Consider the following 18,187-nt stretch of genomic DNA (forward strand, 5'->3'; position numbering starts at 1 on the left):
TAAAGGCGAAAAACGCACCAGAAAGACCCGGATCAAAGAACGGAGGTAGTTTTCGATGCGCGATTAGCGCCTAGCGCTAATCGCGCATCGCTGAGAAAATTGCTCAGAAAGCAAATTCCTTAACTGCTCAGTCACTCGTAAGCCCGGAATAGGCGCTAATCGCGCATCGCTGAGAAAATTGCTCAGAAAGCAAATTCCTTAACTGCTCAGTCACTCGTAAGCCCGGAAACGCAAGAAAGCAAAGGCAGAGGAAATTTAAGGGTTAACCAAGTGGAATTTGGGTTATTACTGAGCATACACAGTAAATCCACATAGCCAGAGATGATTCTAAAGCATAGCTGCTATTTTGCTGGAAAAAATGGTGCCAGCACTTGCCATTTCTGTTTTCTTAGCTCAACTAAAAGCGGAAGACAGTCAGCCGACTCTACCCTAGCAAATATTGAATGCTCACAACATTAAGGAGCAAATGCAGAAATAGTTAGATATTAGATTTAATTTTTAGAAATAATTTTGCTTAGAAAAAGGGCGGTCATTTAAACCGTATCCTGAATATGTGTAATTAAGTTATTTAGTTAGTAGTATTTAAACCCTTCTCATGCATTTAGAGAAGGGTCCAGAAACTTATCAAAAACTTGTCCTCAGAACATGCACTTTTGCACCCTCAGAGGAGGTTTTGGTGAATGAATGGATCAAGATTTGTTCATGTTTGCGTTTGATATCTGCTACTGATGTTGCACTTCTGTACTCTTCGTAGATGTTAGAGCAAGGAGAAATAAATCATTATTGCTTGAAGCTTATGAGTAGGACCAGTCATAAATGGTACTTTTATCTCTTGACCATTTCTGCTTATATGTTAAAGTGATATACAATTTTTAGTTGTTTATATGTTATTGCATGAATGCTTGAGTTACCATTTGGCACTTTTGTACGGTGGTAGCTATTTATTTATGTTTAATGTATGAATAGCTTATTATGCGATATGTTGTTCATAACTGTTTTGCCTAACTTTTTATGCGAAATAGTTCATCTTAATTGATTTCCTTTCTTATAATCACTGAATGATCTTTATTACCAGTTGTTATATGAAATCTCTTTAGATCGCATAATAGAAGAGTTACATCTCGGGTTAGCATAGATTAGATGTGTTGTTTTTATTAAACTACCATATTATAGAATTAGATTAAAGTTTGAATTAGAATAAATTAGATAGTCACTGTTAGATCAGCAACATCCAATTCTACACACACACCCATAGATTTGGAAACTGGTCCCGTTATCCCCAGTCGGACCCGCTATACCAAACGGATAAGGAGCTGCCAACCAAGTTCCGGACCGGGTGGGTATCCCCCTTGTTGTCGACCCGATTTTCGGGGCTTAAACACCTCCATAGCATTCGAGTACACTACTCGGGCTCCTCTATCCAACTTGTCTGATAGCATGCGTATAATTGTCTTCAGCATGGTTAGACCAGCAACGTACTTGTGTATGGTGTCTTCACTGATTAACAAGTCTGGGTTGGTGGCTATGTGCATCAACTCGTCAAAGTACGAGTCAAGCTCTAGTCGGACCTGTTCCTTTGTCTCCGCTGGGTGAGAGTCCCAATAGATGGGATCACATGTGCACACACCACAACATCCATCCTCTTGAATACACGTGCATGGGAAGCCTATAGACTAGTGATGAGCTCTGGGAACTCTTCATAGTTTAGGATTTGACTCCGGATGCATGCCTTTAGCTCGACCATGTTGGGCTTCATCATCTTAGGCAAGTGAATCAGGGCTCTTTTGTATCTCATCATCCATGTCTACATGTAATCAACAACAGCATGCACGTTCAACAGGATACGTACTCTTCTAGCACATCATTGTTGCCATCCATTGAGATGGATGGCTGCCTTATGCATGGCACCAAACTTAGAATACAATGCCCACATGACTAAGTCAAGGGACAATACCTCATCTAGTATTGCCTTCTTCAATTTTGCTCGGGCAGACGCTGTAACCAACTCCCCTCCTTGCTTTGTCATCTATAGATCCTTAGCCATTCGCTTGTTCTCATCTATCAGGAAACAAACACTCGAGCTAGTGGCTTCTTTCCTTTCTGTTGATCTCCAAGGATCTCAGTGTCTCCTTGGTCACTTTGGAATTGCTCATCCTCTGGATGCGGTGAAGCTGGTGGGTCAACATCTTGGTGGTGAGGCATGGGGTCGATGTCTTGCTCCAACTCTTGTTGCTCCATATCTGTATCCATCTGTTCAAGTGCTCGTTTGATCTCCTTAGTGAAGTCCTGATCTTACGATGGTTCACCCTGTTTGCCTGATGCCAGTTGTTCTGATGAGTCCACTACCTATGCGGGCGCAGTTTCATCTATCTGCACAAGTTGTGCCCCCTATTGTACCTGTTCCTGTTGTGCTTCCTTCTCATGTCTGCGCAACTCCAGTTCCTTCCGGAGTTGCTCCTTCAACTCGTGCAACTCCTCTGTTTCCTCCATTCTCCATTTCTCTCTCTGCCTTTGCGCGTTTCTCTTGTCGCATTGTTGCCTCTTTGCCTCTATTGCTAAATATGCTTTCTGCACAAGTGGATCTGCTCGAAATTTTCAGCTTTTCTCTTCCTCCATGCGGTCGACAATCTTCCGCTTGCCCTTTTCGCGCACTGGTATGTTCACGTCTATTATTGCTACTACTTTTGGTGCTCTTTGTGATGCTGCTTCATGCTATTTCATTATCCATTCCACAGCAAGGCCAACTGGTTCATGGAGTCTGGCGGAGTTGTAACAATATCTCCATGGGACTTCCTCCACCCAATGACATGCCCCGTGGATCCAATTGAACTGTAATCTCTTGCAATGATCTTTCACAAGACAATGCGGGTCATACATATTGTAACTTCAGAGGTCAAATGGATATTTCTTCATCTGCCCTGCTTCGACATCTACATGCTTGAAACTCTGTATCTCGTATAACCCAATTCACAACGAAAGAGTGGGCCAAGGTGCCTTCTTCTTTCGGTGCAACCTAGTTGTCAATCCTGCCAAGATGTGATATGATACTTCATGCATGACGAGTTTGTCCAAGGAAAAATTCGGTAGAACATACAGAGGCTTATCCGTGTTGTACATCCATATGAAGGTGCCAGACGATGAAGCATACCAATCAGCTATGTCGATTAGTGCCTCCATTGTTTCCTTCGACATGCAGGGTGGATCTTGTTCAAATATCATCTTGTAAACCGGGGTGACAAAATGATCGGACCGCTAGATAATAACTCCTCTGAAGCTGCATTTGGAAAACATCTTACAATAAGTGTTCACAACAGTCTTCGTCGGTGTCCATGCCCACTTCAAGCCCGGGAACTCCTGTCGGGCACAGATTGCATCCAAGATGTAGGCAGAAATGTAGATCTCTGCTTCCATACCTTTGGACGACTGTCGAGCCCTTGTTACATGTTCCTTCAGCTAATGAGCCAACATGTCGACCCAGTTTCATGCTTTACCTTCTCTTTCCAGTTGGTTCAACACGATCAGCCAACTTTGTGGGAAGGTTTCTGTGTTTTCTTGGCCATACAGTTGACATGAAAAGATGACCAAGTATTGATACGCCTTTTGTAGTATCTTCATCTTGTAGACCTGGTTGGGTGTCATCCTGAACTTATCCGGCTCCTTCACCCAGTTCTTTAAGGTATCTCTGGAGTTTACATTGCTGCTAGGTAAGTTGAAGGGTGTCTCCATGATGATCACGGGCTCCAACCACTACAACAAAACCAGCGATTTGCGCCAGATTTAGCGCCAGATTTTAGTGCATTTTTTTTGTAATTGTGATGAGCAACCTGGCGCTAAATCTGGCTCTATTGTACAATTTTTAAAGCGTCCTTTTTTGCACCTAATTTTGCATCCTTTTTCACGCTAGATTTTGCATCATTTTTTACACCAAACTATGCATCATTTTTTGCGTCAAATTTTGAACCAAGATTTGCATCTTATTTTATGACAGGTTTTGCTTCTAGTTTTGTGTCATTTTTTGCATCTATTTTTCATTCTCTTTTGCTTCCTATTTTGTGTCATTCTTTGCTTCCATTTTTGCACCATCATTTGCATCAAGTTTACACTGTATTTTGAATCCAATTTAACATCTTTTTATGCATCCATTTTGTGTCAGTTTTTGCATCTAGTCTTATGCCAGGTTTTGTATCTAGTCTTACACTAGTTTTTGCTTCTATTTTTGCACCAGCTTTGGTGTCTATCTTTGCACCATGTGTTGAATTTGATTTAGCACCAAATTTTGCATCCATTTTTGTGCCCATTTTTGCATCTTTTTTTGGACCATTTTTTACATCCACATTTACGTTTGATTTGTCTCCATTTTTCCCATCTCATTTTGCACCATATTTTGCGTCATTTGTTTCATCCAATTTTGCATCATTTTTAACACCATCTCTTGCATCTAATGTTACATCATTTTGAGCATCCAAATTTGCATTTATATTTGCATCTTATGTTGAGTCATGTGTTGTGTCCACCTTTGCATCTTATTTTGTGTCTAATGGTACATTCAATTTAGAGCCATTTTTTACATCTACTTTTGTATTTGTTTTTACACCAAGTTTTGCATCCAATTTTAAGCTATTTTATGCCCCTTTTTGCACCATTTTTTTGTGTCTACTTGTGTCCAATGTTGCACCATTATTTACACCGACTTTTTCATCCAATTTTGCATTTTTTTGGTGTCTAGTTTTACATCGTTTTCACCATCCAAATTTGCATCTTTTTTGCCTCATTTTGTGTCCACATTTGCATATAATTTTGTGTCTGAGTTCGAGCCTAAATTTGCATGTGATTAGGAATCATTTTTTACATCCAATATGGCATCCTTGGTTTCACCTTTTTTCAGCCCCATTTTGCATCTTGTTTTATGTCTTTTCTTACATCTTTTTTTTTTCCTTTTTTTGCACCCAAGTTTGCATCCCAAATTTACACCATTATTTGCATCATCATTTGGCAATTAATTTGTAACGTTTTTTGCTTCTTTTTAACGCTCAACTTTGCATCTTATTTTACATCTAGTTGTTGTCTTTTTTTGCATCTAATTTGGTGCCCATTTATGTGTCCTTGTTTTTGCCCAATTTGATATCCTTTTGTATGCCATGTTTTGTTCCCTTCTTTGTGTCAACTATTGCACAATTTTTCACTTCTAATTTAAAACACTTTGTATGTCAATTGTTTGCATTTTGTATTAATTCCTAGTTTAACATCCAATTTTGCATCCATGGTTACATCCGCATTTGACTTCTTATATAGAGTATATTTTTCTTTACATATATGACCCCCTTTATAGATTCATAGTGAAATATATGATAGTTTCTAAATATCATTAAAGCAGATATCACAATTCAAAATCATTTGTAAAGAAATTTAAGAGAAATTGACAACATCCATCCAAAAAAATAACAATGTGTCATTAACAATTTTCAAAACATGTATAAAATAGCAACATAATACTAATAAAATCAGTATTATTTTTAATCAAAACAAGTAAAATTAAAATATGATTAACAAATCAAAATATTTCATGAATATCGTTATTCTACGATAAAATAACAACATACATAAATCAAACTCATCGTATGATTACAAAATCAAAATGTCTCATTGATATAGGGTAAATTCACAACACCCATCTAAACATAACAATGTCATTCTACACAATAATTTCTTCATAAAAAACAATGCATGTGCATGCCTAGCTACCACCACCAAGATCATCCTCATGATCATCTTGACCATCCTCATTACTCTGATCCACATCATCACCAACACCGCAACTATCATCATCATCTCCTCCTTCACCACCATCATCCTCATCCTCATCCTCATCATCTCCTGATATATGTTGAACATAATTTGGATCATCGTCTTGGCAATCATTACCTATAGCATTCTGACAAAAAAAATCAATATTACATGTTAGTATTAATTACATAACACAACGCATGTTTTTGTTATACAATGTTAACCATAAAATGAGGTAAGATATAATATCTAATAGTACTAAAAAATAAAATGAAAATATGGTTTAAAAGTATATTGGAAATCCAACTAAAATTACATACCATAGAGTCCATCCAAACAACAAATTCAACCCATCTCTTTTGCTGCAACACCTCCTTTTCCAAATGATTTGGAGGTCTTCCATATTTTAGTTCCTATCAATCAGTAAATAGGGAGAAATTAGATAACAATGACTTTCTTCTAGTACAAAATTTATTAAAAAAATATCACATGTTTAATATACTTACAAAGGTTGTTATCAGTGCTTTTAAACCTTTCTGGCCACTACGATGAGTGACTTTTGTCTTGGTTAACCTCGCCTTGGATGCCTTGTCCTTAAACATAAACCAATTCAATTTATTTTCACACAAATACATGTCTAAGATACTTATAAGTATTAATACATTCTAAATAATGTTTAATGAAAAATTCAATACCTGAATGCTCTCATTGTCGGCTTTTCTTTGTGCATCCAACTTCTCATATGATTTTACAAGTTCTTTCCATACTTTAAAAGGTATGTCAATAGGTCTTTGTTTCAGTCTTTGATCTTGAGGCATTTTTTTAATTTTTCTTGTTTGGTTAAAAATTTTGGTTAAAAAAAACCGAACAAGTAATTCACATCAATGGCATGGGGACTCTATGGATATGTGTAAAAAAATGGCTATAAAGAAAACATCCAAAAAACATATGAGCTCTCCCTTTGATGGTCACTTGGGGCATATGGCTGGAAAGGAACAACTCCATTTTTGAAAATCAAGGACAATCCTTTCTCAAAGTCCTTCCTAATATTTGCTCCAAATGTCTTAAAATGAAAAACAAAATTCAAACGTCATCCTTAAACATCTCCCTTAAATATAACGTTGGACCATAAGTTCTTCATTTTTATTGTTATCGGCTCTGGAATGATTTTTCTATATGCAATTATATAATGAAATATGTGTGCACTAATGAAAAAACATTGAGTTTCATTTTTCATAATCACAAACAATGAAAAAAGAATCACACGTAACTAGCATCATTTTGGAAATTTTATATTTATTAAAAATCTTTAACATGTTTTCCTCCCATATCTCATAAAAAGGTGTGAAATTTTTTATATACTCTCCAATAAGCACTGCAACAAAACCAACGATTTGGAGGTTTTACACTAAGTTTTTCAACATCGAGCTTACTAGGGCTTGCACCACCGGGGTTATTAGTAAGAATCTCATGAGGTTTGCATAGCCATGATTATTAGAATCAAAATAGTAGGATTTGCACTAAAAAACAGTTCATAGTGCTTTCCTGTTGGGGAGAAAATCACAAGTTCAACTTCTGCAGTGCAGAGCACCGAGAGCTCGTAAGCTTTCTTCAGCAATCCACCTACGTTTGAAAAATGTAGCCTGCCTGCTGGCGATGTTCTCAATCCTCTTCCTCTGCATCTTTCCCCTCACTATTCTTGTATGTCCTCTTTCGTTTTTCCCTCCAAAAAAACCCTCTCAAATTGAGAAAGCAGAACAACTCACTCGATGAGAATCTGAATCCAATTATCGCTTCTAACAATAACCCAATACGATACCAGAAGTGATTACACAAAACCTCATTGACTCTTCATTTTTTTGGAAAAGAGCCAAGCATAAACTTCTGACGAGGGTTTCCGTCTCAAGTTTGGCTCGCAGGACGTCGCTTAGTCAATTGCGAGAAAAGTTTTCCACCTGCCTGTCACATACGGTTTGTCACACTATATATTAAAATAAGGTTGATCATACTAACAATAAGGTTGTATAGTGTAAAAGGAGGGCTCTCCTGACTGCATTTGGTTGGTTTATAGAAAAGATTGCTGGAATGTGTAATGTGAATGCTCTGCTAACTGTTTTTTAAGCATTTGGAAGTATTAAAACCCCCTAGGATAATTAATGTAAGACCTGTTAATTAATGTGTAAAGATGGATATTGTCCTTGGGCTACCTTAGCTGTTCGTGTTTAGTGATCTGTGGTATTATGACTCCTCAAGTCACTATTAAACCATGAGAACCATGCCCAGGCAGACTAGTGTGACATTGTGGATGAGAACCAAAACTAGACTCCTATAACCTCCTTTTTCATCCTTTAAATTGCAGAATTAACTGACTGTTCTAGTAATCGTTCTTGAGCACCTGAAGATGTGCACCCTAAATAATAAGAATAATACCTTGTAACATATGAATAGTCCATCCTGTGCATGTAGGATATGCACATGAGGTCCAATAAAATCACTAACCAGAATACCAGGTGTTATTAAAGCCTCTACAGGTTGATATATATGAATGTTACAGTGTGCAGGAGTATGATTCAATTCCATACGAAAATACAAAACATCTGATAGGATTTCCTTATACCTCATAGGCAAACAACCATTGTCCCTTCTATAGATGAGCAGAATAATTGCTTGGTTCTCTACACTAAATAAAGACAAAGTATAGTACTTATTGCTGACAAAAAAGGATTTAAATCGTGGTTCAATTGCTTGACATTCAGCTGGTCACAGAATTGTAGAGTGCATAATCATAAGTGATGTTGCGAGCCTCATTGCTCAAAGTCTAAGGGTCTTGCGAGCCATAATCACAGCCATGTATGGAATATCTTGTGATTATGGCATTTTATGAGGTCAATTCTTGTGAAGACATTTCAGTTTATAATAAATTTTGAACCTCAACAGAGTTTTGGAAAGACCTGGCTGAGCTAGGACATCAACAACACAGCTGATATGAATGACATAATCTAGCCTCAAGAGGGAGCCTCTTTTGTTTCATCACTCTAACAATCTATGAAGTGGTGGAAAGCATAACAACTTCCCCTTGAATATGAAACCTAAACTGAGTACAAATCCTAAATGATGCAGCCTTTGGTGCATGTCTCTCAAAGTATCGATATTTCAAATGTTGAAAGCTCTTGTGCCCATTTGATATGCATTCGATTGCAGTTCCCCTGAAGAAAGAATCTTATAAAGGTGAGGCCATGGCCAATATGTTAGCCATATCCATTGGAGTTGCCATTGCTTGACAACTTTAGTGTGATCAGTCCCACCATGATTCACATGGGCTTCTACTCAACACTGGCTGTTGCTATTGTAAGAGTCTTCAAGCTCGTTGAACCCATAGTATTGATAAGTGTATTCTTTGGGTCTCTGGTTTTCAAATTCTGCCTATGTTTTCCTCTCAGTATCATTATTTCAAATGTTGAAAGCTCTAATTCCCATTGCTGTGTATTTGATTGTGGTTTCCCTGAAGAAAGAAGCTTATAAAGGTGAGCCCGAGGCCAATATGTTGGCCATATCCATTGGAGTTACTATTTCAGCTTATGGGGAGGCCAAGATGAATGCATGGGAGGTGATTCTCCAGTTAAGTGCAGTTGCATGTGAGACTACCCAATTGGTTCTCATACAAATTCCACGAACATCAAAAGGGATTAAGTTGAATCCCATCACATCTTTGTTGCTCCTTGTTGCCTTGTTTTTCTCAGCACCCCCTGGGCCTTAGTAGAATACCCATTTCTCATAATCAGGGTCTCTTCCTTTGATTTGGATTACATGACATTCTGCTTGTGCCTTGGCTCTTAATCTTGCAGTGTTTCTTCTGATAGGAAAGACTTCAGCCTTGACTATGAATGTTGCTGGTCTTGTCAAGGACTGGCTGCTCATAAAATAATCTTTGTCTGTAATAAATGAAAAGATTACAGTCATAAACTTGAGTGGGTGTGGACTGGCTTTTCTGGCTGTCTGTTACTATAATCATTTGAAACTTCAAGCTCTCAAGTCCAATGACAACCAACCAACGTACCTCAGCAGTGCAGCTGATGCCAATGATGAAGGAGAAGGTTTGATAATGACGAGTGGGAGATTCTCAATCAGAGATTCAGAACCAATAGAGAAAAATCAAACTCAAGCTTCAGGATTAGGTATTTAGATCATTAATATTGTCTTGTGCTAGAGATTACTGTTCTTGGATTGGCTCCTCTATGCCCAGATCTATTTGCAGGGAACAGGCCAGTCATTCATAGTGAAGAAGATAATGACAAGATTAGTGTATAATGATGGACAGGATGGTGCCATGGTGCCAACCTAAATCTCAAGTAAGGAGACATTTGTTCATCAATTTGTCAAGAAGCATGGCCTACAATTCAATTGCTCTAAGCCTATCACTTCTTCCACCTGTCAAATAAATTGTTTCCTGTTTGTTTAGTTGACTATGGTTCTAATAAATATACTATTGTTTGATGTAAAAAGACAAAACAAAACAAAAAATATGGAAAGTTGTGACCCCATTTTCTAACTACAAATTGAAATCGGATTACCATAGTGACCACCTCTGCTTATTGGAATCAAAAAGGGGGTGGGTTATGCACAATCCTCCGTATCATTTTCTATTACCAGAGATAATTAAAGCCACCCTAAACTCAAGTCTTAACTATGCTGATAGGGTGTTTGGGGAGGGGGATCCCTTACCAACCCACTATAATCTGCACAAAAGCATCCTAAGAACATATGCAAAATGTTCTCCTATCATCTAATGTCCAAGCAAGGAAACTCTTGAAAATATTATCTCTGCTCTGCTGAATGTAGGGCTAGTCTAATAGGTGGAAGGTGCCATACTCTGGATCAGTCTGGAGCTGGTTTACCCCTAATGGGTGGAAGGTGCCATACTCTGGATCAGTCTGGAGCTGGTTTACCCCAATGGGTGGAAGGTTCCATACTCTGGATCTGTCTGGAGCTGGTTTACCCCTAATGGGTGGAAGGTGCCATACTTTGGATCTGCAAAGTATCTGTCTGGAGCTGGTCCATAACTCGCTCTGATTATGTATGGCCTAGTCTAATAGGTGGAAGGTGTCATACTCTGGATCAGTCTGGAGCTGATTTACCCCTAATGGGTGGAAGGCTCCATACTCTGGATCTGTCTGGAGCTGGTCCATAACTCGGTCTGATTATGTATGATCTGTAACCTAATATGGCACAACCCCGAACAAGCATCAAAGATGTTGATTGACCACCAAGGCAGAAGGTTGAGGTGAGATCCCATCTAAAGTTGGAAGGAAAGAAACTATGGATAAAATCTTGGCTGCTCCTCTGAATCCGGGGTAGAATAACAGTTAGGAAGTACCCTGTGTAAAAGATGAAACAACATAGAAATGCTCCCTTAGTGCTTCCAGATGTATACCAATTAATGAGCATTCAAGTGTTATTTCAAATATGAATCAAATTTGAAACAATGTCAAAATTTTCCAAAATTCAAGAGAGCAGTGCTGTAAATGAAATCAAAGTTTAGATTCCAACATACAATGGTCAAACTAGTGCCAAATAAACACATTAATGATGTTCAGATATGACAGAAAGACACCAGCACCAAAGCAAAAGACTATGTATGTAAAACAATGCATCCACAATAATAATAATAAAAAATAAAAATAAAAAATAGAAGATATATACTAGTTCCAAAACAAGAAAGTTTACATAACAATGATGCAAATAAACCCCAAAGTTTGATAATTCAGGACGTTAGCATGATCTCAAGAATTCTGCAGTAAAAGCTAGTACTTGAACTCCTAGTAACAGAAGATAGAACCAGTGTGATGCTAGTATTATTGAGTGGATGTTTGGGCTGTTATCAGCACTGATTTAGTTTTGGATATACCTGAGATATCAGTCATGCAAAAATTTTCAAAAAGGAAACGTTTTGACAGAGCAGAGTGTGATCTGGTTGCAGAGTAGCAAACCTTGTTCATAAATTCCAAAGGGCAGAGAGATAGGCTTGTTCATGCGTTAATGTGAGTCTTTAGAAGATGTATCAAGCTATAAAATACCAAACCCATCATGAATACTTGCAGATTAGAATAATGTGATCTCAAACTCCAGACATCGAACTTCAATAACATAGATCATTCCAATTATATTAGTCAAATTGTTCATCTTGTTTTGGCATGACTCTGTCCTTGGAGATGTTCTCTGTTGCTAGATTTATCAGAATGATTGCAAGAAAGCAATGGAAACAGGCTAAAAATTAAACTGTTTATGCAGTCAATTGTTCCATCATGAAAGTGACTTGGAAGGCGTGGATCTCATGCATTTGAATGTTATGATGAGCAATAAATGATTATTATGCCATTTGTGTGTTTTATCTCTCATAAACAGATTCAGATCTGAAAAGAATTAGATTTGTAGCCCTGAACGTCAAGCAATTAGGGCAGAATTTATTCAACTTGCCAAGCAAGTTGTTCACCTTGATTTAGGGTCGACGCTTCTGTAATGTGTAGATCAAGAAAATGGTGCAACACTTACCCTAAATCCTTAGTATGTGAACTTACACAGGAACTAATGGAAATTTCAAGCCTCCTACAAACAATTCTTACTAAGGATAACGCAAATGACAAAAAGGTAATTTGTATCAACAGGATGACCAATGTCAAATATTTTTTTTTGGGAAGATTAGAAAACAGCCAGTCATGATTTTGGCAAAACTGAAAAATCAGTTGCCAGTCAGAAGATGCATATATTTTTGCCTAATTAATATATACATTTTTTTTCTTTGAAAAAAAAAAAAGTCAAATATTATGTAGAATATTACAAGAAGGAACATAGGTTATCAATAAATGGATTCCAGCTATAACTGTGAAAAAAATTATTAACCTCGGAACCATTCTGCAATCACAAGAAATTAACATAAAAGCCACTTATCCCTGCCTGATAAATAAAATAAAATAAAAAATTAAGAAAAATCTCATCCAAGACTTTCACAATGAACTCTGGGAGCAAGAGTAAATCAAATTGAAATTGACCAGCCTCTGCTTTTTTCAATCTTAGAGGAAGTACTAAAGAATTTACAAACCGTTTCTCTGTTTTAAACATCTTATACACTCCAAGATAATTGAAAATTATTCCATTTAACCTGGGATATAGATCAGGACAGACCAATCCTGTAAAATACAATAGCAGTAGATTGAATAAACCATTAACTTGGGGAGGATGAAAAGAATATTTAGTTCCACAAAATTGTAAAATAGAATTCATGGAATGCTAGATGACCAGTCTACAAATCACTTTTATTTAGCTTAGTTTATTTATTAGTGAAAAGTAACCTTAACTCAGCTGCAAACAGTTGTATCTTAGGCAACTACTCTCCATGGTCAGTCCAAATGGTGAATAGAATTCATACTTGCAATGTTCAGAAAGGTTCAAATCTCATGGGGATTATACTGGCCTTGACTCATGAGGACTTCTCACTCTATTCAATGAAGCAAAATAACTTGAGACAACTGCAAGCAACTAACTTGTTTCTGCCTTTCTGGAAAAAGTAATTGAACTCGAATTGTACCACCTTGCTGCAGCAAACACATAGTTAGAAAGCTATGTCGCACTGGCTTTGGGACGGGGGGTAGCAGGGATGGTGGGTAAGTTTCCGGAACCACCAGAGTGCACCCCCAAATTTTTCAGGGGACAGAAAGTTGGAGATGGCAATAATATATAAATTATTTTATATATTATAATAATAATAGTAATAGTAATCATAAATATTTAAAATTTTGAAAATAATAAAATATTAAATATAATAATAATAATATTTTTTTCTTAATTCACCACGATAAATATAAAACATTTAAATAAATTCCAATTGCAAATAAGAAACACTGTGAATAAGAATTTAAATAAATTCAAAGAGAAAATTTAAATAGATCCCAAAAGCCACCGTTGATGCCCACCCCCTGACACTGATAAAGATTATAAATACAGTCAGGGATAAGAATTGCAGAGGAATAGCAAGTATTGACTGAGAGTATGATGCACTGGAGTCTGTGAGTGCCAGCGCCGCAGAAAGGAATTGCTGAGAACAATTTTAGAATGATATGCTGAGATGACAGGTAGGATTTAGAAAATTAGAAGCAGGTAGGATTTAGACTTCAGGCAGGTGCAGGGATGGATTTAGGTTATATATATCTATATATATAGATATAATCTTGAACTGTCAGTAGGTTCAAGGGTCAGTTGACTGTCCCAGATATTTTTGTGAGGGACGGATTGGGAATGCCCTAGAAGTTCCCATGTCTCCAATGATGCCCCCAGCTATTCTGGGACATTCCCAAGCCATTTTTAAGTCCCCAAAACACTGGAATGCAGGGTACAAGGGATTTTTCATCAGGCACATGTTGACTCTCCATGCAACATAGTTGGAAAGTAAGAGAGATATGGGAGACACGAGTTGAAAAAAAAAAAAATTAAAAAAAAGAGTCTGAAGTACAAGTTAATTACAAAAATGTAGATGAAAGTAAGAATGACCAAAAATTCTTTCAGTACGAATGACCAAAAACACTCCAGTGGTATTTCATTAAAGAACATAAGTTTATTATTTTGAATCCTGACTGTCTTCTCCCATATAATCAACTTCTAAAAGGTTAAAAATTCCTCTAATGTTTAGCAAACAGACAAGTTGCTGAGTCGAGAGAACAAAGGAAGGCAAGTAGCATCTGTCTCCCTCTCAACCCTGCACATCCTACCCCGCACCTAGAATGGTTTCGCTTACTGTAGAGGAGATTCTGTAGCACATAAACAAAAAACTTAAGAGCCACCCTTATTGTCTTTAGCATAAACACTCTCAATAACGAAAAAGAATTTGACTTTGTGTTTAAAATGGCAAATGCATGATGTAGAAGTAGTTTTAGATAAGCTAACTCTAGCTGCTTAGTACTTACTAGATTAGGAATGACTGCCACAGTTTATTCATGGATATAAATTTTAAGATAATGTGTTGGATAGCAAAAGGTTAGAATATGATTTTTATTAGTATATTTGTTGTACTTTGAACTGCAGCATTTTGCTTGGAACTGGATACAACTTACGCTTAATTAATTAAGATAAGCTAACTATAGCTGATTAGTAGAATGGGGACGACTTTCAGTGGTTGTTAATAGTAAATTAAAAGTTGGATGAAAAAGTGTTAGAATGAAACTTTTATAAGTTTAGGTTTGTTGTACTTTGAGCTGCAATATTTACTCAGAACTGAATAAAACTTATGCCTGATTAACAGCACATGCAACAAAATATTCAATATGAACATATAAGGGTTTAAACCAGGAATTTCAAGTAAGGAGATGTTAAAGTCCTCTCTTTTTTTGAAAGATGTAAAGCAATGAAAAATATAGCACATACTCAGAATCAACAGGGGAAACCATTATTATCCTCATTTTGTTACAAGTTGTATTTTAATAAAATCTTAATTACCCCAAAAATCAAAGCATGCAGCATGAAACGATATTGAAGACGACTGTGCTGAGATATTATCTAAACAGCACTGTTGAATGAAAAGAGATTCAAACTTCCTAATGCCAATCATTTTCTGGGAATGGAACCTAAGCAACATTAAGCTAATTAAGACTCAAAATTTATGTATTTAAATTTCATAGACAATTTAATTCCTCCAGAGCAGATGGCTTCTCATTGACTTGAAGTGTTTTGAGCTGTATTTTTCACTCAATTTAGGTTCAGCGAGTCATACGATTAGCCCTTGTCACATGCCAGCCAGAGGTCACAAGTTCAAACTGTGCAGAATCAGCAATTGCAAAAGTAAACCTCTCAACGAGCCACTCAGTTCTGCACTTCAACATGTTACATAACACACAAAAGTTCTCGCATTATCTAGAAGCGTGATGATTCATGTTTACAGCCCTAAATTTGATCAACTTAGCAAATCGTTAACAACAAAGACTCAACGAGAACCCTTTTAACATAATGCTACAATTCATTTGAAGGTAAAGCTCAACCTACATGCATAAAACTTCAAATAACATAACAATCAACCCTCAACATAGCATGATAGCCCTTTACACATGCCAGCCAGAGGTGACGAGATCAAGCCCTGGGGTCACCGATTGCCAAAGGCAACATCTCAATGACCTAACAAGTTATGTTCTTTCCGCCACTGTGATCAAAAACTTCTAGGATTTTCTATCTAGCGACTTCATTGATTATCTGTGAAGTTAAGACAGGCTATCCTGATATTTGAACTTTTACCCATGGAAATTAATCTTTCATTCGAAAGGAACACTTCAGTGATTATCTATGAACTTAGGACAGGCTGTCGTGATATTTTAGTTTCACACACGGCCATAGAGTTTTGCTTTTAAATGAATACCTCATTGATTATCTCTAAAGTTAGGACAGGTCGTTGTGATATTGGAAGTTTTAAGCATCGAACCGCGGTTTGCTTTTAAAGAAATTGAAATGCTACGTCGGAAGTGATTGTTATCGGGTTTACAGATCCAGTGTAAAAAACATTGGGATTAAATGTTAGAAGTCTAGGATGTAGTGATTTCATGCACTATATTTTTTTAAGTTAGGACGGGCTTAATAAACCTCTAGAATTGTCTAGATGATTAAATCATCGCCTAAATTCGATCTGCATAACTCGAAGAAAACCGTTTTGGGCAAAAAACAAAATGCAATTCATTTTAAGGCAAAGCTCAACTTCCATGCTTGAAACCTGAAATATCATAACCTGTCCTAACTTTACAATTTATCAAAGAAATCACTACATTCTGAACTCATCAAGAGAACTAATGCTTCGCATTTCATTTTTGAAAATCATTCGTCACAGGCTATCTCTAAAACGCAACAAGAACCTCTTTATCGCGAATTCTTTTAAAGGAAAAAGCTCAATTTTCTTGAAAATATAAATAACACAACAGCATGCCCTAACTTGAAAAATGATCCATGAAATCGGTACCTGGGAAGCTTGAACGAGCTCGTCCAGGGAAGCCGGAGGTGGCAGCTGCTGCTGCTTCTGGCTGTGATAGACCGCGCCCAGTTTCTCTTTAACTCCATGTTTGCTGAGTGAAAACCCTCGCAGCTTCCTCAGAGAAGACTTCATTTTCGCTACAGAGATTTTATGCTTCAGAAACAAAACCTCGAATCACCGTCTTAAAATGCAGAAAACCCCCCCGTCCTGAATCTGTCCGAACTCCATTACGCAAACCTCGCAATAGCCCCTCTGAAACGGTCAAGACATTATTGAGGGTCTTGGTATGAACGGGCATGCTGAAAATGCTCTTGGGCTCTTTTCTCAAATGGAGCACAGTGGCGTGAAGCCAACCTACATCACATTCGTGGGTGTTTTGACTGCATGCAGTCATGCCACAACATCTCTGTCAAGACATTTTGTCAAACAATAGACGTGCCATTTCAATACTTGCACATTTCGAATAGAGATCTGTGAGGGAGGTATCTACAAAGATGTTGATCTCAATCTCATTTCTAATCATGTAACTATGCACACACTTACCTCGTTGAAGAGCTTCGACCTATGTACATGCTCGGAGAACACTAACCATAGTAACGGGACCCGGTACCACCTCCTCTAGCAGCATTTGATGGAAAAGCGTCAATGCCTCATAGGCATGTCCATTCTGAGAATATCCAACAATCATAGAGTTCCATGACACCAAATCTCTCTCACACATTTTGTTAAACACTTGGCGTGCGTTCTCTATACTTCCACATTTTGCATATAGAGCAAGAAGGGTGTTCCCCACAAATAGATTGCAATCCAATCCGGCTCTTATTATAAAATGATGAACCTTCATCCCCTTCAGAATAAAGGGAAGAATGAGTTCATCGGGCTGTATGCCTTTCTGCCGCATTTGGGAATAGAGTAGGAGGGCTTCCTCACAGGGTCCATTCATGGCGTACCCTCTGATGGGCACATTCCATAAAACACAGTCCCGTTTAGGGGAATTTTCAAAAACCAGTCATGCATAATTCATGCGGTCGACTTTGTATAGAGGTTTATTAGTTTGCTTAGCAAGAAAATATTTCCATGAAACCCAAATCTGAATATGTGTGTACAAGCTTGCAAATATGAAGCCACACCTTCGTAAGTATCAATAACGGTGTTTGGCTTCTGTGTCTGTTTCTGTTTGTCAGTGGTTTTGCATTTAATGGTAGTGGAAGCTACAGTTGGGCTACGACAATGGATGAGATAGGCATCGCCATTGATGTTGATGTTAGAGTGTGCATGAATATTTACATGCTCTTCCTTTTTAAGTATGTGACGAAATTCTGCTAAGTTGGAGGTTGCACAAGGTAGGATTGTATGTGCCAATTCCATTCTTCAACTGAGGGGACGAGAAAGACACCCCATGTATTT

The 18,187-nt window shown here is 37.4% G+C and overlaps 1 protein-coding gene across 3 annotated transcripts; it reads right to left on the minus strand.

Annotated features, from left to right (window-relative positions):
- Nucleotides 1–5,599: 5,599 nt before the first annotated feature.
- On the minus strand, nt 5,600–17,554 carry LOC149146870 (uncharacterized). Of its 3 annotated transcripts, none has more exons than XM_089441354.1 (5): nt 17,324–17,554; nt 16,769–17,160; nt 6,291–6,377; nt 6,105–6,197; nt 5,603–5,932 (listed from the first exon to the last, which is right to left on the minus strand). In XM_089441354.1, exons 2-5 carry the CDS (start codon nt 16,910–16,912, stop codon nt 5,735–5,737), a joined length of 522 nt encoding a protein of 173 aa, XP_089297480.1. In that variant the 5' UTR covers nt 16,913–17,160; nt 17,324–17,554; the 3' UTR covers nt 5,603–5,734. The 3 variants fall into 3 exon arrangements, with proteins under 3 accessions (XP_089297482.1, XP_089297480.1, XP_089297481.1); XM_089441355.1 differs by having other exon boundaries at nt 16,769–17,186; XM_089441356.1 differs by lacking the exons at nt 16,769–17,160; nt 17,324–17,554 and adding an exon at nt 6,480–6,888 and having other exon boundaries at nt 5,600–5,932.
- Between the last annotated feature and the right edge of the window lie 633 nt (nt 17,555–18,187).

This window comes from Pinus tabuliformis, chromosome 9 (assembly GCF_031772625.1).
Source record: "Pinus tabuliformis cultivar Carrire ecotype Pingquan chromosome 9, CPIR1, whole genome shotgun sequence".
Lineage (NCBI taxonomy): Eukaryota > Viridiplantae > Streptophyta > Pinopsida > Pinales > Pinaceae > Pinus > Pinus tabuliformis.

Coding starts and splice junctions, on each gene's coding strand:
- LOC149146870 (XM_089441354.1), bottom strand. CDS start 16,912: ATGAAGTCTTCTCTGAGGAAGCTGCGAGGGTTTTCACTCAGCAAACAT. Junction 6,198..6,290: donor AAGCACTGATAACAACCTTT/GTAAGTATATTA, acceptor ACTGATTGATAG/GAACTAAAATATGGAAGACC. Junction 5,933..6,104: donor TTGTTTGGATGGACTCTATG/GTATGTAATTTT, acceptor TTTTTTTGTCAG/AATGCTATAGGTAATGATTG.